The sequence below is a fragment of the Melanotaenia boesemani genome, chromosome 13, assembly GCF_017639745.1.
Source record: "Melanotaenia boesemani isolate fMelBoe1 chromosome 13, fMelBoe1.pri, whole genome shotgun sequence".
Lineage (NCBI taxonomy): Eukaryota > Metazoa > Chordata > Actinopteri > Atheriniformes > Melanotaeniidae > Melanotaenia > Melanotaenia boesemani.
The window spans coordinates 30977457-31004420 of NC_055694.1; the positions used below are offsets into that span (position 1 = coordinate 30977457).

Here is a 26964-nt window from a genome sequence, read left to right on the forward strand (position 1 = left end):
TTAGAGCAGGTTGTCAAACTCCATCCTCAAGGGCCGCTATCCTGCAGGTTTTAGTTATTTCCTTGCTCCAACACACCTGAATAAGATCAAATGGATCCAACAGCTTCTTGTCAACTTCTTCGCAATAATCCGTTAATTTCAGTCAGGTGTGTTAGATCAGGGAAACAATGAAAACCTGCAGGATACTGGCCCTTGAGGACTGGAGTTTTACACCGCTGGTTTAGAGTGTTTCAGTGTGATTTTGTTTTGGTTGCCAATAAAGAGACAAGACTTTGTACATTAGTTACAAAATGTGTGTGACTGAGTTATGTAGCTTCAGTTTAGGTAAGCATTTTGCCACGTGGGGTGGGAGGCAACACTCCTGTTTTGCCTAGAGCAGCTAGAGCCGGCCCTGAACACACGTACGCGTTTGTGAATTTTGGGAAAACTCCTTTAACACTACAGCTGAAGAGGTTTAACACTGGATCACACTGGAGAGAACAGCCGGTAATTTTACTGAAAGGCTGTAGAACTATTTAACTGCATGACCTAATCTAATCATAAGAGCCATGTAGAACATCTCATGCAGATATACTCAAATTGCACAATTAAACAGGGATAAAATGTCTTCTAGGACCAAAATCATAGTTTTTTTTTTTTCATTCTGTTTTTGACTCATTTGGATGTTAACTGAAGGTTTTCCAGACATCATGTCATTCATCAGTTTTCAAGGATTTCCTAATTTATTTAACTGAATCCCAGTTATTTCCTGACATGTTGTGTTATAGTTTCTCTGTTTTCAGTCTGACTAAAAGGAAACACGGAAGGAACTGGTAATATTAATCCAGGTGTTCATGCCACCAGTAAACAGTGGAGCTTGCTGTAGTTGTATTTTTGTGCTTAACAAGAAGTTTTCTTAACCCAAACACTTTTATGGATAAAGAAGAAGAAGAGCAGTAGTAGAGCAAATATATTCAAAATAAAGACCTGAAAGGAAACTAATTTGTCTGAAATGTATTTAAATTTCTTAGTTATTTGAAGCATTGAAAACTGGTACAAAGGGACTTTGATCAGGTATCAGTATGTGATGATGGAGGAATGAGAACATGTTTGCAGGAGATGCAGTTGTTTCTGGGTGTGTACTCTCTTCTGTTACTAAAATCTGTACCTGCCTTTGTTTTAAATAGGAAGCGGGAAGCAGACTTCCTGAAGCTGCGGCGGGAACTGGAGGAGGCGGGGCTTCACCATGAGGCAACAGCGGCCACTCTGAGAAAGAAGCACTCGGACATGGTGGCGGAGCTCAGTGAGCAGATCGACACTCTGCAGAGAGCCAAACAAAAACTGGAGAAAGAGAAGACCGAGGTCCAGCTGGAGGCCGACGACCTGGCTACTAACGTGGAGCAGCTCACCAGGGCAAAGGTACGAACAAAATAGAATACACCATCTTAAAACGGACACTCCACCTGTTTAATGGATGACATTTATGCTTTAACAAAACTGGATGCTAGTCTCTAATGGCCACTTGTGTTACTGCAACTAAATTATAGAAATGTTCAAAAACATTTTAAGAAAAAGCTCTGGATGGTAAACATTTACCTCCTATTAAAGCTAAATTAATTTTCAATGAAAAAGTTAATTATGGTTAATTATTTGTTTGTGTGTGTAGGGAGCAGCAGAAAAGATGTGCAGGGTTTATGAGGACCAGCTGAATGAGAGCAGAAACAGAGCGGATGACCTGCAGAGGCAACTGACCGAAGTATCTACGCAGAAAGCACGAGCACTCACTGAGACCGGTACAACACACACACACACACACACACACACACACACACACACACACACTCTCATTATTGTTTTCAGAAACCAAGTTGGCAACTTAACAATTGTGGGGTTTAATAATTTTTGGTACACAAGTCTAATAATAATAATAATAATAATAATGGATTAGATTTATATAGTGCTTTTCAAGGCACCCAAAGCGCTTTACATTGTGAATCCATTATTCATCCACTCCTCACTCATACCTGGTGATGGTAAGCTACGTGTGTAGCCACAGCTGCCCTGGGGTAAGCTGACGGAAACGTGGCTGCCAGTCTGCGCCTACGGCCTCTCTGACCATCACCGAACATTCATCCACACATGCATACACCAGCGATGCCAACACTGGAGGCAAGGAGGGTTAAGTGTCTTGCCCAAGGACACAACGACAGATGACAGCGGGAGTGGGAATCGAACCACCGACCTTCCGATCATTGGACGACCTGCTCTACCGCCTGAGCCACTGCCACTGCTAAGTCTTGTAAGTGATACACAGCAGTATCACTTACAAGAAAAGTTAAATGAGAACTAGTGAAAAGCATCAACCTAAACTTTAGAGGATTACTGAAACCCGGACAGGCCCCTTTAGGGGACCAACTTGGTTCATTTTACAAACAAAACAGAGTGGAGTGCACAACACTATCTTTTAACCAAATATTTAATGGTAACAAAATAAACTAAAGTAAAGTGGGGGTGTGGAAATATGGAATGTCAGTGGTGTAATGCCATGAGCAGATGGTTGTGAGTGTGTGAAAATGTTGTACAAAGATGCAAAACAAACCAAAGATGTCATGGTTACCATGTGAAGGAAAGATAACTGTTCACAGAGAGAGCAAAAGTAAAGGCAGGCTTTTGTAATTAATCACTCTCACCAGTGGAGCGGCATGTGGTCTTCCTGTAGCCCAAGGGTTGCCAGTTCGATCTCTGAGATAAAAAGCTGAGGTTGATGCTGAGACTGTGGGATAATCTAGTGGGAAAGATTGGTGTCATATGCATAGAGTTTAAACATAAACCTAGGACAAGTATTAATATTCAATAAAATAAATGAAAATTAATTATGGGGCACCACAGGGGAATCCCTGAAACTAATAATAACTAAGCGTTGGTATCAGCCTTGTCAGGCAGGTGGCTGTGTGTGTCAATCTCAAAGAGAAATTATGTCCACAGAGCAGAAAATAAGGTTCTTAATCTGAACACTGACCTTTGAAACCAGCAGTTATCACTACATGTCCCCAATTATCAGAGATCCTTTCTTTTAAAATAGAACAATATGATTTAGTGGAATCATGCAAAATGATGTAGATCAGTGATGCATTAATGAATAACATTGTCTACCTTTCTACCACAGTTTGAGTAGCAACATGTATTAGCATGTGCAAATTACAGCACGCGGTAGAACAGAATAAAACAATTAGGTTCGATGTTCGAAACCCTTTCAAAGGCTAGTTTGGTTTAAGAAGACAAATGAAAGTGAATTTAACATAGTTGGAATTTAAAGTTGGCATGTTAGACAAACATGGAAAAGCAAATCTTAGACAGCACAACTTGCCTATAAAGCTAACATTACGGTGAATGGAATGTATGGCTTTAAATAAATAATAATAATTTATCTAAATCTAAACATTTAATGTATATCCAAATAATATATGTTCAATCTAAATATTTTATACAAATCTTATAGTTTAAATTTTAAATGTAATATACATGTGACAGATTAAAAATGAGATTTAATCTTTAAATTTAACATTAGATTTGACATGTATATATGTGGTTAATTATGTTAACAATGTTTTAAGTTAACTTTCATTTTAAATGTAGGAAAAATGTGCAAAATATAACGAAGGTGATATAAATAATAAAAATGTTTCAGCTACAACTTTTAAACCATTTTTTTACACTTCTCACTAGGGACGTGAATCTTACAACAACTGACCGTTCAATCCCGATTCTTGGGTGGCGATTCGATTCAGAATCTATTCTTGATTCAAACCGATCTTGATTCACAATCAAGATGGAATTGACCCCCTTTGTTCCTCTTTTAGTAACAAAGGTTGTCTCTGTAAGCTAGAAAGAACTGAGAAATTCTTATTACTTTAAAGAAAACTGGTTATATTCAAGAAAATGCAGATTTACAAGGTCTTCTTCCGGCTCTCAACCGAGGCAGACGCTTTTCTTCTCCCTCCCTCCTCCCCACTCTGCCCTGCTACTTGTCCTGTCATCTCGGAGTCTCTCTCTGCATTTCTTTCCGAAACTAAAATCTTGAATATGGATTTGATCAGTTGGTCCCTAAATGCAATCGACCAAATTTATTCGAACGGAAAACAGGCGTAGGGGAGCCTGCTTGTCCTGGCGGAACGTTTTCGGCTGGATATGTGATGGATTCCTGGGGAGTGTGGAAAGTCATGTGTCTGTCGATCCTGTCTGTTGAGGACGCTGAAGACATCTATACATTCGGATTCATGATAACTGGGTTTCTGCTGTTTGGAGCGGGCGGTTTCCTAGCATATCACAAAATTCGGACACTGTCGGCAGTCACTGGCAAGCTGCCGGATTTCTGTGCCGGTGTGTGTCGAGCTATGAACAATCAGACTTTGGCGTTTCAGGAGCTAAATTGTAAACTGGAGGTTATTCAAGCTCTGGATGGCAAACTGGTTGCGATTTCTGAGCTTGTACGTAAGGTGGTCACCAACTTGGTGAAGTTGTCGGCTCGGCTGGATGGAAATTGACCCACAATTCGGATGATTGGAGTCGCCAGTGGGACCACTTAGAGACTCAAGGCAGACGAAACAGCTCTGGCCTGAACCAAAACAAATGCTGTTATCAAATTCGGCTCCCTGTACTGGCCTTGGATGGCTGGTTAAAAAGCTCCCTGGAATGTTATGTTGACGGATGCTCAGTCCCCCACCCTCCTCATGGGCGATGGACTTTAACCTGGATCAGCTCCCAAGGATGCCCACTATCATCAGGCGGCAGAGACTGTGATGGAGAACTGGGACAAAGTTCACATGCTCACACACACGCACCACACTCAAGTACACCACTACAGATCCACCTCCCTGTGATTCACTGCCTGGGTTGTTTCCTTCCCCCCCTCCCTCCACTCCCAGGCGGCGGGTCGATTGGACGCGCTTAGCTGCACTTGCTGCGACGGGAGACCCTCTCCCCCCCGCCACATGTTTCTGACGTTGTGATTGTCTGAGTTATGTTCTTTATGTACTGAGGAGTGTTTTTTGTATCTCAATAATGGGCCCTTAGGCCCAGTGTGGAGATGCCTTTTTTTTTTCTCTCCAGCCACATCTTATTCCCCTAATGTTATCTTTCTCCTATATCTAAGACAAAGGAGCGCTGTAGAAACGGCTGCTGCCTCAGTATGCCTGATCCTGTTTGTGTTATATGTTGTTATTGTCTAGTCTTGGTTGGGTTGTACTGGAAACACAATTTCCCTGAGGAATTCCAAAGGGATTAATAAAGTATCCTGATTCTGATTCTGATTTAGTCAAGTGATTCTCAAATTGTAACCACACAGAGGCAATCATCTGACAAAAAGGTAGCATTTATTTTTGCTTAACTTGCAAACTTTAACATTTCTTTGTCACTTATTTGTTTTGCCCGTGTAGAGCTGGTTGTAGGTTTGGTGAAGTGGTGAAGTGTGTGTTGGTCAGGAGTTGCAGCCGCTGCTCTGCTTCTTCTAGCTTCAGATGATGGTGTAAGATATGGGCTCAGACATTTAAAGTTTTTCCTAAGTATTTAATTTTTATTCAGCAGATTTTGCACACTGAATATGTCATGTCAAGCTCCTTCTTGTAAAATCCGAAGTGCGCCCGAACATTTGCCTTCAGTGAAGTTGGGTTGTATTTCTTTCTCCTCCATCCAGAAACATTAAGTAACAAGTAGTGTGTCTGACCACCCTTTGCTGGAGCAACACACTATGGAGGCTGATACCTGACAAACAATTAGGAAATGTTTGAAAAATTCCTTCAGCATCTTAAAAAGAAAAATTGTGATTTGGAAGTGAATCTGTTTTTCCCGGCACCCCTACTTTTCCCTCCAAACAGCAAATGGTTTGGTTCTTGAATAAAGGAGGTGGAAATGATCAATGATGTTGGACAAGGAAGGACAAAGAGGTAAAGAGATTGATGGCTTCTGGCAAGCTGATCCTGGAGGCTGAGGAGAGCAGGAAGAAGTGTACAGGATTGTCCTCTAGGGAGCCTGAAGGGTGGCAGATGTACTTCCTCCTTGGATAGAAAGAGATGGTGTGGAGGAAGTCTTGGGAGTTTTTTGATCCAAAAGTCCAGTTTAACTTAAAAATAACAAATGTTGTATTTGTATTGTGGTGTCCCCAACATGTATATTTAAAAAAAATAAATAAAATAAACTCCTATGGTCCCAGCATGAAAAGAGTTGACATTCGTTCTTCCAATGGTACATATTTTATGCCAGTTTCTATATTTACCTATATCGTTCATATTTTCAGTCAATTTTTTTAACACAAGGTTGAAGCTTTGGACAGGATTTAATTTCCTAAGAAAAGATGAATAACGTGTTCCTGACTGGACAGAGTTCATTAATCAGGTCATATCATATTAAAACCACATTCCACATAAAAGACAGTAATTCTCCACAATGTGAGAATCAGTCCTTAAAATTGTAAATTTAACACGTCTGTTGCTAAATGAATAAAAAGTTTTCTTTCTTTCTATAATGTTCTCAGCTGAGTACAGCCGACGTCTGGACGAGCGGGATGCCATGATTAGTCAGCTACAACGATCCAAAGCAGGCCTCGGCCAGAACACCGAGGATCTAAAGAGGCAGCTGGAAGAAGAGAGCAAGGTAACACTGATCCTCCTGCCTCTCTCACACTGATTTCACATCAACACACCCAGCTCACTAGAACATGTCAGACTACAGATTGTTTTCTGCTGGTGAGTCTGTCTTACGTTTGTGCTGCAGGCTCGTGTGGCGCTGGCTCATGCGGTTCAAGCGTCCCGTCATGACTGCAGTCTGCTGAAGGAGCAGCTGGAGGAGGAGCAGGAAGCCAAAGCTGAGCTGCAGAGGGCGCTGTCCAAAGCCAACAGCCAGGTGGTTCAGTGGAGAGCGAAGTACGAGACCGATGCTGTACTGAGAATAGAGGAGCTGGAAGATGCTAAGTAAGATGATTCAGGTGGTGCCACCATCACTATGTGGCCCCATACCGACCCAATTCAATTCAAGAGAATCAAAATTTTTTTTACTATATTTTTTTTTATGTTTTGGTTTGTAGGAAGAAGATAGTTGTGAAACTGCAGACTGCAGAAGAAGCTGTGGAGGCGTCTCAGGCCAAGTGTTCCTCGCTGGAAAAAACCAAACAACGTCTGCAGACAGAGATTGAAGACCTGGTGGTGGAACTGGAGCGCTCCAACGCTGCCGCTCTGGCTCTGGACAAGAAGCAACGCAACTTGGACAAGGTCAGTGTGGAAAAACAGCCGTGACCCTCAACAGAGTCACCCAGGCTGTGGTCGGGCAGAGAAGCTCAGAAACAGGTTGGTTTGTGTTGTTTGATGCAGCTGCTCAGTGACTGGAAGCTGAAGTTTGAGGAGAATCAGATGGAGCTGGAGGCATCGCAGACAGAGTCTCGCAGTCTGAGCACGGAGCTCTTCAAACTAAAAAACAGCTACGAAGAAGCTCTGGATCATCTGGAGACAGTTAAACGAGAAAACAAGAATCTGCAAGGTATCTTCATCACTTCATTTCCAGCGGCTGCACACAGATCTGGTCAGGTCTCCCTGAATCTGGAAAATCTCACAGATAAAAAGAAATAAAGATATGAAAAATATTTGTGGCTAAAAAGAATTAAATGAATAAATAGACAATAATTAAATTAATAAATCAATAATCATTCTTATTTTTAGGGTAACCAAAATATAAAACAATAAGATATCAAAATACTTCAATATTAAATAACTAAATCAATTAAACTAAATATTTTACTTTTTATTTTGAGAGCATTAACTCTGCTGCTCTCAGATGTGGGCGGTATTAAGAAAAGGCTGCCTCACCACTGGTTTCTGTTCGGGTATCATTAAAAGGTCTCTTCCAGAAGACCTGGCAATTCTTGAGGGTTTACAGAGTAACAGCAGACCTGATATATAACCCTTGAGATGTGTATATATTAATAACAAACCCTTAAAATGAACTCTAAAGCTGATAAGTATTTAAGTCTTTGAGATCGAGATCGTAATCAACATTGATTCAGCCTAATCTTGAAGATGCTGTAGTTGTGATATTCTTCTCTTTGAGACAACAGAAATCACTCCTGCAGATAGTAGTTTGTAGTAAAATCTCTGCATTGGTTTTAGAAAGAAACAGTTTAAGTCTATTACAAGGAGATCATGCTCATTCATTCCAGTAACTAAACACGTCAGATGGACATCGAAATTAGTAAAACCTTTGGTGGCTTCTTCTGCATTTCAATGATTCCAGAGGAGATCCTGGACCTGGTGGATCAGCTCAGTCAGGAAGGAAAGACCATCCATGAGCTGGAGAGGACAAAGAAAATCCTTGATGTGGAGAAGAGCGACATTAGAGCTGCTCTGGAAGAAGCAGAGGTAACTCCCAACCTGCTGCAGTTACCTGTCAGCTCTTTATCACCCGAACTGGTAACTGAACTACTGCACCTGACTTTCTACCCAACAGGGCAGCTTGGAGCATGAGGAGAGCAAGACCATGAGATTTCAGATGGAGCTGCAGCAGATCAGGACTGAGGTGGAGAGAAAGATTGCAGAGAAGGAGGATGAGATCGAAAACCTCAGGTACCAAAATACCAAATACAGGTACCAAATACAGTATGAGTTAAGGTTCAGGTTCAGGTGGCACTGGCCTCCTCTGAAATCTTCTTGGACACCCCAGGTGCCACTGTAAGTGATTCAAGTCATTCCAGACCTGAATGGATAACCAGTATCACTACACCAGTTTGAAGTCAAAGTATTTTCCTGATTATTCCTCCTTTAAACATATTTGGCTGCACATTTCTAGAAAAGATTTTGTCCCTGTGCAAGTACAACTACTTAATGTTATGTCAGGCTATTAACCCGATGTTAGCATGAAGCTACGTAGCAGTGCTAATTTAGTTTTATGTTAGCACACAAGTAGTAAGATAAGGTGTGTCCCAATTCAGGGTCTGCACACTTCGAAGTGCAGATTTGTCAGCCACATACGTCATCGTGGTGAGCCAAGCACTGTCCCAACTCACAGAATTTCAAGAAGCCTCTGAATCCACCCTTCAAATCCGCACTTCGTTTGGCCCCAAACAAAGGCTGCTGGTGATGCATCCTTCACAGCCTCTTTTCTCCCAGAATTCACTGTGCACAAGATGGTGATAAAAAATCGAGCTCAGAAGAGTACGTTTTAGGTTTCGGTCTAAAAAAAAAAAAAAAGGATTTTTTTTAAACTACACTTTAACAAACAAGCATGTTTGATATTTGATATTTGTGGTTTTTAAAGGGGCTAATGAAGTGTGTACCGGCTGGAAAACAACAGAGCCTTTTTTTCTTTTTACTGTTTGTGTTACCGGTTGATTTTAACGTCCACTGAAGTGTCCTAAAGTGTCCTACGAAGTGTGCAGACCCTGAATTGGGACACACCTACTATGTGGGAAAATCATGTCATATTTAGTTTTCAGTGAGTGTATTTAGGGACAGTTAATTAAGATTTTCAAATTGGAGCTGAAAAGAAACTATAAAGATGCTCGAATACCTCAGTATCCACGTTACTAAGCGCTGACTAAGCTAGCGCTACATAATCCAGTTTCATTTTAACAGGAGGCTAGCAAGGCTGCTAGTTCATTTTAAATATGGAGAAATACATCCTGTAACCAGTTTGCTGAGGAAGATATAAGAATAGAGAGAAATGGAGATTTTTTTTCACTTTAGTAAAGGACACAGATCAGGCCATGACAGCCTCCAGCCCCAGTATCAGCAGTCCGACAGCTCCCAAAGTGGATCTAGCCACACAAGGATCTAGTCCATCTTCACCAGACAGGAAACCAGAACTGAACCCCTCTACCACCACATCAAGCTCCGCACACTGCACCCTAAAACAACCAACTCTCCTTCTTTTTAAACGTGTTCCGAATATTTCCACTTGGTGATCCAGATTAAAAATGTGAAGATGTTTTATTTCTCTAATGTGACCACAGTTATCCCCCTCTGAAAGATCTCAGAAGGCTCAGAATTTGGTGGAAACATCATGAAAACATGGATCCATCCTGGCTTGGATCAACGCTTCAGGCTGCTGCTGGTGTAATGGTGGGGGGATATTTTCTTGGCCCACTTTGGGCCCCTTAGTACCAACATGGCCTGGTTTAACCTCTGTGGAAGGTTTCCACCACCTGCTTCCATCTATCACACCAGGAATTAAAGCAGTTCTGAACGTAAAAGAGGGTCCAATCCAGTACCAGTAAAGTGGACCTCATAAAGTGGATGGGGTAAGCATATCCATGATATTGATGGCTGTGATTAGTAATTCCAGGTCATTCCACCAGGCGGAGCCACCAGAATTCCCTGGAAACCATGCAGACCAGTTTGGAGGCGGAGGTCCGCAGTCGCAGTGAAGCGGTTCGTCTGAGGAAGAAGATGGAGTCTGACCTCAATGAGATGGAGGTTCAGCTGGGCCATGCCAACAGGCAGGCGACCGAGAGCCAGAGGATCATGAGACACCTGCAGACTCAGGTAGCTTCACCTGGTCCCAAAACCTTCTAGCTCATCTGAACTTTAAACAGTTGGAGGCTAATTCTCCAGCTGGTGCCATAAAACAGCTGCAAAAGAAGAAGAAGATCATTGTGTCTATGTCATTATGCTCTACTGCAGGTCAAAGAGCAGCAGGTGGAGCTGGAAGATAAAGTCCAGCTGACCAATCAGCTGAAAGAGCAGATAGTCCTGTTAGAGCGCCGTTGTTCGCTCATGGCGGCGGAAGAGGAGGAGCTACGTGGGATCCTGGAACAGACCGACCGCACCCGCAAGATGGCTGAACACGAGCTGGTGGAGGTGTCGGAGAGAGTCAACCTGCTCACTACACAGGTTCGAACACAGAGATCATCATCACCTGATCCACAGCTGTCACATAATCAAAGTGATTCACGGACGACTTCCTGTGTCAGAACGCAGGTCTGGTGAACCAGAAGAGGAAGCTGGAGGCGGATCTGTCTCTGCTGTCCGGAGAGGTGGGGGACGCCGTACAGGAGAGCCGCAGCGCCGAGGAGAAAGCCAAGAAGGCCATCACTGATGTCAGTCCTGACCTTTGACCTCTCAGCAGATTTTCTGTTTTCCTGGTGCTGGCTCAGGCTCCGGTTCGGGTCCGCTTCCGGGGGGTCGAACCTGAACTCTGTGCATGTTTGTGTTTGACCAGGCAGCTCTGATGGCAGAGGAGCTGAAGAAGGAGCAGGACAGCAGCAACATGCTGGAGAGGATGAAGAAGAACATGGAGTGCACAGTGAAAGGTACAGAAAAAAACTCAACTGAGGAGAGAAAAAAAATCATTCAAATCAACATAATTTATTATTTTGGATTTAATACATTAAATTACATGCATACATTAAATGCAAAATATAAATAAACTTCTCACTACTCCTTTAACTTTATATTTAGTTTTATCTCCATATTTATTTAGAATTTTTTCTTCAAACATTTTAATGTTTTTTGTCCACCTATATTTTTTGGACACTCCTTTCAGTCTGTTTTAGGTCTTTTATTTATTTATTTGTTTTTTTTTTTATTTTTCAACCTTTTGAAAAAACAGCGACGACAGAAAAAAAACAAATATTTTCTGGATTGAAACAGTTTTCATGTTAAATGTTGATCAGCTGTTTGTGTTTCTGACAGAGCTGCAGGTCAAACTGGATGAGACGGAGCAGATGGCGCTGAAAGGGGGAAAGAAACAGCTTCATAAACTGGAGACCAGAGTGAGTGGAAACTCTTCACTCTGTGGATGGAAGGAAACTTTTGTGTTGACACTGCACTTTAAGCTCCTTTTCTCAACCTTCTTAAACTCCACTGCAGACACTGGAGCTAAAGGAAAAAAAATCCCTGAGGCTATTTGACACTATGGAAGAAAAAAAATAGAAGAAAAATCTCCTTACTTAAAATGACATTCAAAAGAATATGCGACCTCTAGTGGTCATAAGAGTAACTGCAAGTGAAAATGAGTGAGATCTTATTTTTCTATAGTTTTCTCTCTTTTAAAATAAAAATAAAATAAAACACCAATAAAAATCAATGTTTTCCTGTTTTTGTTTTTGAAACTAATATGGAAAATCAGATACCCGTTGTACCTGTTAGCTGTTGTCAGATTGGTGCACAGAACAAAAAGGAAAAAATAAATGACATCTGTTGAGATTTGATTTTTTTTTTTTTAATTAAAGACACTAACAAATCTAAACACAACTTATGGGGATGACCCAGTTGTTAAACAGATTGTTTCACATATGTAACACTTTAAGATAAAAAATAAAGATTCACAACTCAGAAATGACAAATAAACAGATTTAGAGTTTAAACGGCTGAAATTCCTGGTGGGACTGGGGACACTTGCCTCATCTACTCTGAACTTTGACCTCCAGAGCTGAAATAATCAGATCTCCTTTACTTAAAAACAACTAGGGAGTGAAACCAAAAACATCTATCCATCCATTTTCTCCTCTTTCCAAAAACATTATGAGTTAAAAAAGTTTCCTCTTGGTTGTGAAGAAGTTGACATTTAGTCTGCTGAGCTAATGCCACACGAACAAAAACACCTGAAATGTGGATGAAATGGGGCTGCTGTGTGTGCAGGTGAGGGAGCTGCAGACGGAGGTGATGGTGGAGCAGAAGAAGAGTGAAGAGTACCAGAAAGGAGTCCGCCGCTACGAGAGGAGAGTCAAAGAGCTAACATACCAGGTCTGATCCGGCTGCTGCTGCTGGACTCAAACAGGTCTTCTGATGCTTCTGTGGTTTCACTGGTTCTCTGTGTTCCTGCAGTCCGAGGAGGACAGGAAGACTTTGCTGAGGATGCAGGACCTGATCGAAAAGCTTCAGACCAAAGTCAAGAGCTACAAGAGACAAGCAGAAAGCGCTGTGAGTCTGCTGATCATAATCTGATTCAGTCTAATCCCCTATAATCCACATAATCTAACAGAAGGTATGCACCTTCAAATAGGAATAAAAGTAACGGTAAGCAACAATAACTATTTATTATTAGTCAAGGTGGAGGTGGCAACCATCTAAAGAAAAACATTCACCCACAATCTAACAACTTGCATCTAAATTCATGTCTGCAGCTAAATTACACTCTGAAGTTCTTCTGGTACAAAACTCACCAATGTTTCATCTTATTTTCTGCCTTCATCAACTCTTTCTTCTTCAGTTTTTCTTTGATGAGGCCAGTTCAGGTCCCACTGTCAGCCCTTGATTAACATAAGTATGATCCTCCATTTCTCAAATGTTTTCCCCCAAACTTCATATGAAACATCATCTAAAACAGTGATTCTTAAGCTTGGGGCTGCGGCCTATACTCGGGCCTTCAGCATAACTTATATGGCCACAAAAAATTTGTCAGTTTTGAACCTGTGGGCCGCGAGGGCCACGGGACCCCCTAATTTCCACCAGGTGCATGTGTGCTGCGTCACGGTTCTGCCACAGCCTCCTCAGCTATTCGCAGCCATTTTAATCAGTGGTTTGGCTCACAACAGACGCCGTAATGCGTGTCGGAAGCATCCCAGAAGGGCCTTGTCGGGGATCTCCGCTAAACATAGGAGCCGAGTCTGTTTTTGATGCAACACCATCCAGAATGTGTCAAATTCAGCAGTTCAGATAGAGGCAGACAGGGGAGCAGTGTAAAAGCGTCTGGTAATTTTCAAAATAAAAGCCCCTATGCAGATTTCCACTTAATCATGTAAACATTACGCCATTGATCAGTCAGGGTGTCTCAGTTTTTTTTTTTTTTCATGGATGACGAGACGTTTATCCTGCAAGTGGAGAATCACAGGATTCTCCACTTCTCCTGTGATTACGTGATCTCGCAGATTCTGCAGGTGGACTGCACTTGCAGGCGCTTCACACCTGACATGGTCCCAGCTTGGATTGATGTGCTACGGAGGTCGGAACAAAACCATAGCACAGCCATAACGAGGTGCACATGCACTCGGTGGAAATTAGGACATGAGCGATACTGGTTATCCATGAGAAGCTCAGTTCAGAAGTTCAGCTCTGCAACATCGAGTCTGTCATGGGACTTTTAGCATCAGTGTTATTCTACTGCTTGTCCACCAGGAGGAGCAGGTGAGCTGCAGTGCTGTTCGTTTCCGGAAAATCCAACATGAGCTTGATGATGCAGAGGAGAGAGCCGACATGGCCGAGACGACCGTCAATAAGCTGCGGATCCGAACCCATGAGCAAAGCAGCAAGGTTGCCATGGTGAGCGATGTCCTGAGCGTGAGCAGTTAGTTGTGTTTTCCCTTCATGTTTGTAATGTTCTGTTTGTTTCTGCAGATCGCTGAATGATGCTGCATCTTCAAACACCATCAGTGTCTTGTGTGAAGTCTGACTGCTGTGGGTTTTTGTCTGATGTGTTTCCAGCTGCTTCAGTCAACAGCGATGAGGAGATTCTCCGGTCTCTAGTTACTACGTCAGTGTGTTTCTTTACTTCTTTGCTGGGAGGTGTTGTGAATTGGTGTGTAGTGTGGAAAGTGTGTATGTGCATGAGCTGAAAACAGCAGTTTGTAATTCAGATCAGTGTCAGGAGCTACTGAGAGAAAAACATCTTTGTCATTGATTCATTCTCTAAATCCATACAAACTTTTGTTAAAATAGTTTTTTCCCAGTCTGACCCCCAGTTAAAGGATAACAGGAAATGAGGTCATTAATTGTAACCAGACCTGTAAGGCTCTACTCTTCCATGTTGATGTTTTTTTTTGGGTGTATTGGTGACAATCAGTGAATTAAGTTGATGCTAATGAGCTAATAAAAGCTTAATTTTTCTCAATAACTTTCTGAAGTCTTTTTATTACTCCCCCATTACTTTCCTGTACATCATTAGACTGCAGGTACACCTGGTTTGGGGAAAGCAGAACAACCAGGACAACCTTCAATCTTTCCTGGGGGACTCTGGATTTCTTCCCTGTTTCCACCAACAGGCCAGGCCAGAATGGGATGGGTGTTTCCACAAGCAAAAACTGGGATGGGGGCCAGAATATTTGATCCAACCTGTCCTACTTTTTGGTATATTTCTGTATGGGTCTCAATCTTAGGATCCGACCCTAAAGGGTGGAGCTTGACATGCTGAAATCCATTGATTGGTTGAAGGAATGATCAGTTCCTGTGCAACTCTGCATTGAGAATAAAGCAGGAAAAGCTCCATGCTTAAACTTAGGATGGATTTTTTTGTTGTTTAAAGCCCAGAAGAAAGAGGACAAACTGCTGGACGTTCACCATTCTCCATTTGTTTCTGGGTCACCTTTGTTATCATTCAGGGAAGGTGTTGCGCCACTATGACATCACACTGTAGCTGACGCATCTATTGCTATCTGGCTTATACACCACTAAACAGGTAAGGGTATGGATGGAAACGCACCAGAGATCAGGGTTTACTGAACCAAACCCTCCCGTCCTGAGCTGGACCCCTTGGTGGAAAGGAGGTTTTAGTTGCTGGGCCTCGCAGTAAAAAGTTGAAAACAGTTCAGTGCCCCTGAACTAAAATTAATTTGACACCCCTGGGTTAGATGGTGGGGGTTTGAAATTGGGCCAGAAAATGAAATGGAAGATGAGAAGCTGGTTGCAAACATGAAACTAATAAAGCAGAAACTTTAAAGAGCTGGTGAAGACTGAAACCTGTGGGAAGAATGAATACCACCCTGAATGAACTTAAGAAGAAAAACTACTCGTTACTGATTTCTTTTTCTTTCTTCTGAGCTGACAGTCATTACGAGTCCCCCCCCCCCCCCAAAAAAAGGACAAAAACAAGATGTATCACAACAACCAAAGTACCAAAGACACACATTAAAAAAAAGAAAGTAGCTTGAGTATAAACCCGCTGGACAACTCAGTGAATGTCTGTGACATGCAGAGTGTGAGGAATGAGTAGTAAGCAGAGATGAATGGCGACCACACCTCTATGGAGGCTACAGGCAGACTAGGGCGGCCCAGAGGCCTGGGCAATCGGCGGCAATCCCGGAGCATGAACCCAAGCCACCCCACCACAAAGACTACCCCGGGCCCACCACGAGGGCAGCAGAGGACAGCTCTAGCCAAGGCCCCCCGTAGTCACGTGGCACAGGCCCTGGCGGGCCAAGATCAGCAGCCATCGACCCCACCAGCAACCGGCCATCCAGGGCGGTCAGAGCGACGAGCCCTGAGCCCCCAGAACAGTACCGCCACCTGACCAAGGGCCAATGCCCACCGACTGAAGGCGACCCCATCCGCAGGCCCTCCCCATGGCCCCACAAGACGGAACATGGAGCAGCCTCCACAGTGGAAAGTTTTCTTTGTTTCTAACATAAAAAAAAACACACACTTTAATGTATTCGGTACATTTTGGATTTCAACACTTTATTCACATACTAAAATCAATCAGTATATCCACGGGTCAGTAGGTGACTGTACATGTTTGTTAGATCAGTATTAACTCATCATTAACCCATTAGTCCATTTATACCTCCATCATCCAATCAAAGTGCTCTGCAGTCCATCCTTCTCTCTCTGTGTGTGTGTGTGTGTGTGCTCTGTCCGGTCTCAGCAGAACCACTTTGGTTTGGCTCTTAGAGAAAACACATTTACAAATACATTCAAACAGAAGCAGGGTTGTTAGACAGCAAATAGCAACGCAGAGCAAATACAGTGATGAAGAAGAACCTGTACAGACAGCAGACAGGCTGCATTCACACAGGAAGGAGGAACCTCACCCTCCATAACCTTCTCCTGGTCTCAGATCAGCCGCATGAGGCTGCAAACTAAAGCAGAAAGGATCGGCCCTAAAGGGTTAACGGTACGTTTGTCTAGCAAGTGTAGAGCACACCCAGAACAAGGTTTACTCAGCCACCCAGTAATTGCAACCACCTCCACTTCTGGAGCTTCTCATCAACACCGAGTTAAACGTCTCCATTGTCATTTAGCATCAACGTCATCACATAGTGAGCTGCATGTTGTGCCTGCAGAGAAACACGTCAGAAAAACACATTCTTAAGTTTTTGGAGCTGTAACTGTTTTAGATCAACATGGCTGCAACACATCGAGTCTGTCAGTGTCAGAATCAGGTTTCCTCCTCTGAGATTTCACATTTCACACAAATACAAAGGAACCCATCTAAAACGTTTAACATCCAATATCAACTTCAGTCACCATCAAACTGGGATCAGGCTGTGATGAACTCAATGCTCACAGTAAAAATCTGGTAACTGTGCTGTGATGTAGTCACTCATCCAGTGAATCATGTTGGAATAAAAGGGTCGACTCTATAATCAGTCTTCCTTAGCTTCTCGAAGTTCCCGTTTCCTAAAGCTGATTCAAATTAAATTAATTTCCTCAAGTCCTGACCAAGCCCATTACTGACCCATTAGTCTAAAGCAAAGACACATCTCTAACCTGAGGACCAGAGTTAAAGAACCCAGCTCTATAAGGCTCCATTCCTTTATTTTTAACCAGCAAAAGTTCCTGTTGTAGACAGAAATGAAGCTACGCTGCAGGGCAGCCGTGGTTCCGTTCTTCTCTCTTCTTGGTCCGTGGTTATTTGCAAGTAGTTGTTTTAACTAAAGTGCATAAGGTGTGAAATGTTTTTCCCCCATACTATTCTAGTTGTGAATGTGTCCTGCATCTGCATTCATGTTCATATTAAACTTAACCAGAATACATTTAGAAACAGACATTTTCACCACAGCATCTTCATGTGAGGATGAAATCTTCTAAACTCGTTCCTTCCTGTGTGAATCCAGTCATTTAATCTCATTTTAATAATTTATCATCTGTGGTTTGATTTCTGTGAAAGAAAAACACACCGAGGACAAACTAAGGAAGAAAAGAAAAACCAAAAACACAGAAACTGCTCTTGGATAATCTTTTTTTTTTTTTTTTTTTTTTTTAATAATCACAAAACAGAAAGTTCTGATGTCATTGTTTAGTCCACTTCTGATTGGCTCAAGAGATTTGATTTCTATTCCAAAGCTGTCATCCTCTTCAGGGCTGCTGCGTTGCATCATGGGTACTTGCCAGTCGCCAGGTTAGTACAACTGTAGCTCTGTCAGTAAAGCTGTCGGTCACTATGGCAACCAACACTCAAGTTAGAGGAAAAAACCAATGACATCACCACACCAGCAGTGACGTCAGAGTGTTCGAAGCCTCTCAGTCTGGGTTTAGTTGAAGGGGTCCTTAAACGTCTGTAGAGGCGGTTAGAAAGACTAAATACAAACACGACATAAACTGGCTGCTAGGAAGTCACATGAGGAGGAGGAGGAGGAAAAAGAAGAGGAAGGCTTTGTTCTATAAATTCGTCTAAAATTCACAGTAACTGTGCTTCCATCCGGCTGATAAAAAAAAACAAAAACAAACAAACAAAAAAAAAAAAAAAACTGTAATATCGTAAATCACATGGATGTCATGGTAACTGGCTAAGCCAACTTTTAGCCAATCATAAACGCCTTACAGAAGTCACATGATTACTCAGTGGATGAACAGCCGTAAACCAGGCTCAGCCAAACACACAGCTGTTTTATTTGTCATTAAAAATCCTCCCGTTGTTTTTACTTCTGCTTTTTGCCTGCAGCTTTTTTTAACCACATCATCTTTATCTTCTGCAATTCATATTAAAGAAATGGCGCCACCTGCTGGTAAACTAATGCAACGCAGCTGATCAAAACAACTTTATTATCATTTAAATACTCAGCTTTTTAAACAAGATGTAAAATAATGTGAAAATACTTGATAGTGCATGTCAGCTGGTGGAGTTTTCACAATCAGCTCTGATTGTGATTCACTGGAAAAAAAAAACATAAAAAAGATCCTAAAATCAAACTGGATTTTTTTCTGCTTTTACAAGAAATCGCGTCAAACATTTGTCAAGAATATTTTATAAATACTAGAAAACTTTAAACTATATTTGATTTCTTGTGATCACAGAAAACGAGATAATTGAGTTTTAAATGGAAATAATGATTTTATCATTAAGCTTCTTGTTATTAAAAGATAGTTTCCACCTGCTTTATTGTTAAATCATTAAATTGAATAAATGATAATAACAAGGAAATATTCCAATAATAGAAGCTGCTTCCAAAATATCTTCATGAATCTTCTTTCGATTAATGACAAAAAACTATCCATCAGATCTGATTTAGTTATATAAAAAAAGAGAGAAAAAAAAACTTTTCTACAGTCCTGATTTCTTCCTGAAACAAGTCGTTTCAAGGCAGAAACACATTCCTAAGAGCAGATTTTGAGTGTAGCTGCACCTGGAAGGCAAAGCTCAGGGCAGAAAAAATCTAACCAGCTGGAAATTTACAAAAGCCATTTCTCTGCCTCCTCCTCTTCCTCCTGCTCTTCATACTCTCATTCCTCATCCTCTTTCCCCCTCTGGCTGCTCCACCCTGAGCCTCCATCCTCAGAGCAACTGCAGGAAGAGGAGAGAGGATGAGAAGATGTGCGTCCACTGTTTCGTCCCAGCGTCTCCCTGAGCAGCAGGGAGGGAGGGCTGAGTGATGTCACAGAAGCTGATTGGCCGACAGGAGAGGTGGAGGCGTGATGGAAGGTTGATGCTGTCACCTCGGCAACCACGCTTCCCTCTTTCAGGGTGCTATAGGCAGTGTCAGGACCCAGCTTCAGCCAATCAGGAGGCTTAGCCCTTCCAGCCGTCCCAAATTGGACCTCTGGAAACACAAACACACACACACTGTCAGCTTTGACCACAGCAGGATGTGTTTGTGTGTTGGAGGTGTTAGCAGACATACGACTGAGGCACATGCAGGAGGCTGAAACATGCAGCAACAGTTTGATAGAAAGAAAATGATCTGAAACACAAACATTGTTAAGAATGAGGTGAGTCTCCCCCTTCTCCATCTATGGTTCAGCAAAAGAGAAAGTTGATTATTAAGTTCAGTTCACTAACTATATATATATATATATATATATATATATATATATACATACATTTATACATTTATATTAGGGATGGGACTTTAACTGTTATTTGTAAATAATGATTAATTTTTACTAAAAATATAACGCGTTAAAGAAAATGAATGCATTTATTCACAATTTGTGTTCCAAACAACGTGGAACGTTTGTCAGCGCGCGGTTTTACGGTGCACCGATTACAGCGATGCACACAACAGAGCTTGGGTGCTACTTAGGCAGGTTTCAGATCCCTCTACTAATTCTATTTTTAAAAAAAACACAACCAGCAATAAATCTAGAGACTTCTTCTGGTGATATTGGAGACTTTTGGAGACTGATGTGAACGCATGTACCATTTACTCTTCTCAATGAGCCGTGGTGCTGCCGTACGCCTTTCCCCCGTCCAAAAGCACTCAGCAGCCTCAGTCCTCCAACAGTCTCAATTCCCAGCTCCATCTCCAGAGCAGGAGATGTTCAATGTGTGGACAAAAACATTTAAAAAATTAAGAGTACTGTAACATGTTGTATGCTCTTAATCAGAGAACAGCCGAAACTGTTGGTTAGAGTACTTAAAATGACACTTAAACCTTATAACTTAAGGTCTGTTAATTTTTAGCCATGGATATTTTCTAATTAATTTTCTACCGTTTTGAATTATAAAATGACAATAAATGCATTTTCCACACATTACTAGAGCTTGAGTTCACAATATTAATGGCTGTGTCTATTATTTGATCTACTCGTCCACTAAAATACATTTAAATAAAAAATATTTTTTGGGGCAAATTTTATTATGTGATTAAAATCAATATTAATAATGAGATACAAGTTTTTACACACACACACACACACACACACACATATATCTATCTATCTATATCTATAGATAGATATATATATAAATTATTTAAATTTTGAATCAGATTAATCACAACTTTCAAATTAATCATGATTAATCACCATTTGCGAATACGCCTAAAATTAGCCCGTTTTTACTGTATTGGATCAACAGAAAGAGCCAGTGCTACAAATATTTAGCGTTAACTGACCTTCCCTTGGGGAAACATCAGATGTCCAAGGGTCAGTAAATGCAGCATGTAATGTACTTTTAAATGTTGTTCTAAACCATCTCTACCATGTTCTAGATCATCATTTAGAATTCATATATCATCATCTCACCAACCATCTCCATGGTGAAAATTTCTGTCATAAATCATCAGATGTGACGACTGCAGTTAAACAGCCAACATTGATGAAAAAATTGATAAAACTAATGATCTGGATAAAAACATGTTTTTCCCTTTATCATTAAAGTGTAAGCTGTATCATAAACGCTGTCTACCACCAGCCAACTACTGCGATAGAGAAGGGCCCTGCCAACTACCATAAACAAACGCAACAAGAAAAAAAGCCGATCAGCTGATCACTGACAGCCATTATTATTCACGGAACAACGTGCAAGGAGAGGGAGGAAGCAGCTGTTGCACAGAGACAACCAGAGAGCTGCTAGAGTGGACAGGTTGGTGCAAAATGCAGGATAACTTAAAAAAAAAGTGCAGGTGTGGAAGCCTCTCACCAGGAAGGGTGTGTGTTAAAAACCCTCATTCTCCACGGAGGCAACGTTTATGGGTTGCTCCATTAATGTTGATTTTATTCTTAAATCTATCGATAGAGCCAGCCTACTCATCTTTTCTAATCTCCTCTCTCCATTTCCTGCCGTCAAAAGAGAGAAAGGACGGATGTATGGGGCTTGTCATGCCATCTTTTAAACTTATCCTGCGTTTTGCACCGTGTCTGCTCTAGCAGCTCTCTGGTCCTCTCTGTGCAGCAGCTGCTTCCTGCGATTCTTAGGCATAGTCACGAATGGTGATTATTCATGATCAATTTGAAAGCTGTGATTAATCTGATTAAAAATGTTATATACAGGGTGTGCAGAATTATTAGGCAAGTTGTATTTTTGAGGATTAATTTTATTATAGAACAACAACTAAGTTGGCAATGAACACAAAAGACTCATAAATATCAAAGCTGAATATTTTTGGAAGTTGGAGTGGGGCTTTTTTAGTTTTAGTATCTTAGGAGGATATTTCTGTGTGCGCAGGTGACTATTACTGTGCATAATTATTAGGCAACCTAACAAAAACCAAATATATACCCATTTCACTTATTTATTTTCACCAGGGAAACCAATATAACAACTCAAAATTTACAAATATACATTTCTGGCATTCAAAAACAAAACAAAAACAAATCAGTGACCAATATAACCACCTTTCTTTGCGAGGACACTCAAAAGCCTGCCATCCATAGATTCTGTCAGTGTCTTGATCTGTTCACGATCAACATTGCGTGCAGCAGCAACCACAGCCTCCCAGACACTGTTCAGAGAGGTGTACTGTTTTCCCTCCCTGTAGATCTCACATTTGATGAGGGACCACAGGTTCTCTATGGGGTTAAGATCAGGTGAACAAGGAGGCCATGTCATTAATTTTTCTTCTTTAGACCTTTTCTGGCCAGCCACGCAGTGGAGTACTTGGATGCGTGTGATGGAGCATTGTCCTGCATGAAAATCATGTTTTTCTTGAACGATGCTGACTTCTTCCTGTACCACTGCTTGGAGAAGGTGTCTTCCAGAAACTGGCAGTAGGACTGGGAGTTGAGCTTGACTCCATCCTCAACCCGAAAAGGTCCCACAAGCTCATCTTTGATGATACCAGCCCATACCAGTATCCCACCTCCACCTTGCTGGGGTCTGAGTCAGAGTGGAGCTCTCTGCCCCTGTACTGATCCAGCCACGGGCCCATCCATCTGGCCCATCAAGACTCGCTCTCATTTCATCAGTCTATAAAACCTTAGAAAAATCAGTCTTATGATATTTCTTGTCCCAGTCTTGACGTTTTATCTTGTGTGTCTTGTTCAGTGGTGGTCATTTTTCAGCCTTCCTTACCTTGGCCATGTCCCTGAGTATTGCACACCTTGTGCTTCTTGGCACTCCAGTGATGTTGCAGCTCTGAAATATGGCAAAACTGGTGGCCAACGGCATCTTGGCAGCTTCACACTTGATTTTCCTCAGTTCATGGGCAGTTATTTTGCGCCTTGTTTTTTCAACACGCTTCTTGCGACCCTGTTGACTATTTTGAATGAAACGCTTGATTGTTCCATGATCACGCCTCAAAAGCTTGGCAATTTTAAGAGTGCTGCATCCCTCTGCAAGACATCTCACTATTTGAAGGAAGGAAGTTGCCTAATAATTATGCACACCTTATATAGGGTGTTGATGTCATTAGACCACACCCCTTCTCATTACAGAGATGCACATCACCTGATATGCTTAATTGATAGTAGGCTTTCAAGCCTGTACCGGTTGGAGTAGAACAACATGCATAAAGAGGATGATGTGATCAAAATACTCATTTGCCTAATAATTCTGCACACAGTGTATATTCCCACCTGGTTTAATGACTACCGCCCTATCGCACTCACCCCAATCATCATGAAGTGCTTTGAACAGCTAGTCATGTATCATATCAAATTCACCCTCCCCTCCACCTTGGACCCATTCCAGTTTGCATATCAAGTTAACCAGTTTACCGAGGAAGCAATCTCTGCTGCTCTCCACTCTGCTCTCACCCACCTGGACACTAAGGAATCATATGTACAAATGCTGTTCATAGACTCATAGACTAAACAGTTCAGCACTCAACACTATCATCCTACAACACCAAATAACCAAATTGGACCAGCTAGAACTCAACACCTCACTGTGCAACCTGCTGCTTCCTCAGTGACAGGCCACAAGCAGTATGAGTCGGCAATAACACCTCGAGCACCATCACACAGAGCAGGTATGCTCAGCCTCGCAGGGATGTGTGCTCAGTCCCCTGCTCTTCACCCTACTGACATTCAACACCAACCAAATAGATGATACAACTGTGGTGGGTCTCATCTCAAACAATGATGAGAAAAATTACAGGAAGGAGGTCAGCCATCTGTCCATGTGGTGCAGCAATAATAATCTCCTTTTATATGTGGACAAGACAAAGGAGATTGTTCTGGGCTTCAGAAGAGGCCATATCAAACACCCCCCAACTGACCATCAATGGTGCTGCTGTGGAGAAAGTGAGCAGCACCAAGTTCCTGGGGCTGCACATCTGTGAAGACCTGGCGAAGAAAGCCCAGCGGCACCTCTAGTTCCTCTGCAGACCGAAGAGAGTGAGAGCCCCCCCACCCATCATGTGCACCTTTTACTGAGCATCCAGACCAGCTGTGTCACTGTGTGGTTCAGGAGCAGCGCAGAACACAAAAACACTGCAGCACAAAGTGAACACAGCAGGGAAGATCACTGGTGTCAGACTTCCCCCCTCTTCTGGACATTTAGAACACCCACCTCATCCGCAAAGCAGTCAGCATTGTGAGGGACTCCAGACACTCTTTGCACAGCCTATTCACCCTTCTGCCTTCTGGAAGAAGGTACTGGATCCTCTACTGGATGCTCTAGCAGACTTTTGACCAGCTTCACCCACCAGGTCGTCAGAAAGCTGAACTCTCTCCCCTCCCTGCCACCCCCTCCCTCTGCCCCCAGAAACACTGAACTCTGAACTGCCCCTCAACACTTACTGGACACAGAAATTACTCTACAAAAAAAACAAAGCAAAACAAAATAAAATAATACAACACACCACAAAAAAAACAAAAAAAAAAAACAGCCAGGCCTGTAGTTGGGGCATGGAGGCGAGCGTTTGGTGGCCGGGCCTTTGCTCATGGGGTTTGGTCGGACTCAGCCCGAAAGGGTGACATGGGCTCACCACCTGCAGGAGGGCCATAAAGGTCGGGTGCAGTGTGAGCTGGGCAGCTGCCAGAAGAGGGGACACTGGTGGTCTGATCCTTGGCTGCAGAAGGACGTGAAATGTCACCTCTCTGGTGGGGAAGAAGCCTTAGCTAGTCCGGGAGGTTGAGCGGTTCCGTCGGACTTGCGGCCGCATGTCTTGGACACACGGGTGAAGAGAGGCGCGGAGCTGTCAACTGATCACCACCTGGTGGTGAGTTGGCTCAGATGGTGGAGGATGCCGGTCAGGCCTGGCAGACCCAAGCGTGTTGTGAGGGTCTGCTAGAAACGTCTGGCGGAGTCCTCTTTCAGAAAGAGTTTCAACTGCCATCTCCTGCGGAACTTCAACCATGTCCTGGGTGAGGTGGGGGACACTGAGTCCGAGTGGGCTGTGTACCATGCCTCTATTGTTGAGGCGGCCAGCTGCAGCCGGTCGTACTGTGTTCCTACCCTCACCTATGGTCACAAGTTGTGGGTAGTTACTGAAAGAACAAGATCGCAAATACAAGCATCCGAAATGAGTTTTCTCCGCAGGGTGGCGGGGCTCTTCCTTAAGGATTGGATGAGAAGCTCGGTGATCCAGGAAGGGCTCAGAGTAAGATCTTATGTTCCATTACAAACAAAATATGAGTTGATGAGATCTGTAAACCATTACACCCGGTTTTTATTTATGATTCACACAGTTTCCCAACTTCTTGGAATTCAGGTTGGAAATACTTTCATTTGATCTGTTTCTTTTGCAGTCATTTAAAAGACAGAAAATTTGTTCCTTTGCTGTTTGTCCAAATATTCAGCAGTTGTGAATGGAAACAGCATTAATTCACAGTTTTCCTGAACCCTGATTCAACATTCAGTGACATCACAGTAGGAAGCTAAATGAAAAACTCTGGGTCTGTAAGTATTTGTAAATGTATTTGTTAGACACACAGATGGATCAAGTGTTCAGGTAGGAAGCAGCATGCAGGCCAGACGAATAGGAAAACACAAAGGAAGACTCACAGGGTTCGAGATGATGAGGGTTTCTTGACTCTCGGCCACTTCCTCCTCTCAAACAGCCTGATACAACAAACACACACTGTGTTACAGACAGACAGGCCTGCATACACCCTCTCTGCACCACCAGCAGCAGCCATCAGCTCCATCAGGAGAACATGCCACATTCAGAGCAGGAAAACGTGTGTGTGTGTGTTTAGGTGTGTACCTGTAGTCATCAAAGCTGCCATGTGAGCGCCCTCCTGCTGGAAAAACAATCTGATTGGTCAGTGAGCAGAGGCAACTCGTGATTATATTAGTCTTTTTTTAATCTTTTCATTTTGGTGTCGTCAGTCCTCCTTGGAAAAAAATTTATCTGGTTACATGATAACTTCAGATGAAGAAGGCCACCTTGGTGCACTAAGAGGTGAGGAAGACATTTTAAGATACTGAGTGTTTCCTCTGCACCGTTCCCTCATTCCTTTGAGGATCTGGATTATAATTGGAATTTCATCATGACTTTATAAGCCTTTACATTTTGGTGTAACATATTAATACACACAAACATCTTTTTAGCTGTAAACATATTGACCAACATCAGTTTTTTCTGAAGTTTCATAGGGTTCTGTGTTTGAATCCATACTATTCACATGGTATATTTAGTATATGATTCCACTGGGCAGCACCTATGCTGCATGGCATAAATGTCTGTTTCTATGCAGATGACACTCAGATATACTTGTGAAAATATATCTATGAAAATGATGGAAACCTATTTTTAAAAATTTGAAATGAATGACTCTAGGTCTTGGTTATTCTGAAGGATGTGGTGGTCAGCCAGGACAAAAATGCACACATAATAGGGTCCAAAGAGGAGGACTGGGATTTAGAGTCCTCGAACAAGGACCCAGAAGGCTCATGAGGGGCACCATTATAACCATGGCACCCCGCCTGTTTGCAGGACATGAGGGTGGTTGACTAGAGCCAGGGGGCTGAGAAACGTCGCTAATGGATTAGGGCAGGAGAGACCATCTATCCAGTGTCCAGAAAGCAAGTGTTGCTGTCTGCTTCTTGTTATTCTGGAGCTTTTATCAAACCTCTGCAAATCCAAAGTGAATTGTGACCATTTTTGCTGTTGTTTAACATCCCCTGCAGTGGCCATCAGTAAGCAGGTCTTGTAAATTTGTGGTAACTGCGACAGTCCTGAGCCTCTTTCAGTGATGTATGTATGACTCTTCTGACACTCAGCTGCATCCATGCTGTGTGTTT

At 42.4% G+C, this 26964-nt stretch overlaps 2 protein-coding genes across 12 annotated transcripts in view; one reads left to right on the forward strand and one right to left on the reverse strand.

The window, feature by feature from the left end:
* LOC121651917 (myosin-7B-like) overlaps positions 1 to 14761 on the forward strand; it is a 44839-nt gene extending 30078 nt beyond the window's left edge. The window contains exons 30-46 of the mRNA XM_042004372.1: positions 1167 to 1398; positions 1646 to 1772; positions 6509 to 6627; positions 6748 to 6944; positions 7058 to 7241; positions 7341 to 7506; positions 8257 to 8381; positions 8470 to 8585; positions 10316 to 10502; positions 10641 to 10850; positions 10931 to 11056; positions 11179 to 11269; positions 11652 to 11731; positions 12600 to 12704; positions 12786 to 12881; positions 14076 to 14219; positions 14295 to 14761. Of these exons, the coding sequence (XP_041860306.1) occupies positions 1167 to 1398; positions 1646 to 1772; positions 6509 to 6627; positions 6748 to 6944; positions 7058 to 7241; positions 7341 to 7506; positions 8257 to 8381; positions 8470 to 8585; positions 10316 to 10502; positions 10641 to 10850; positions 10931 to 11056; positions 11179 to 11269; positions 11652 to 11731; positions 12600 to 12704; positions 12786 to 12881; positions 14076 to 14219; positions 14295 to 14306 (2317 nt within the window). The 3' untranslated portion in view covers positions 14307 to 14761. The remainder of the gene's footprint in view (positions 1 to 1166; positions 1399 to 1645; positions 1773 to 6508; positions 6628 to 6747; positions 6945 to 7057; positions 7242 to 7340; positions 7507 to 8256; positions 8382 to 8469; positions 8586 to 10315; positions 10503 to 10640; positions 10851 to 10930; positions 11057 to 11178; positions 11270 to 11651; positions 11732 to 12599; positions 12705 to 12785; positions 12882 to 14075; positions 14220 to 14294) is intronic.
* A 1567-nt stretch (positions 14762 to 16328) lies between these two features.
* The window catches only part of LOC121651923 (extracellular sulfatase Sulf-2-like), a 126890-nt gene continuing 116254 nt past the window's right edge, over positions 16329 to 26964 (reverse strand). For 8 of the 11 annotated variants that reach the window (XM_042004385.1, XM_042004389.1, XM_042004381.1 and 5 more), the window contains 3 exons: positions 25925 to 25961; positions 25723 to 25779; positions 16329 to 19651 (listed from right to left, as the gene is read on the reverse strand). In XM_042004385.1, the coding sequence (XP_041860319.1) occupies positions 19621 to 19651; positions 25723 to 25779; positions 25925 to 25961 (125 nt within the window). In that variant the 3' untranslated portion in view covers positions 16329 to 19620. The remainder of the gene's footprint in view (positions 19652 to 25722; positions 25780 to 25924; positions 25962 to 26964) is intronic. The other 3 variants (XM_042004388.1, XM_042004391.1, XM_042004390.1) reach the window with 3 other exon arrangements.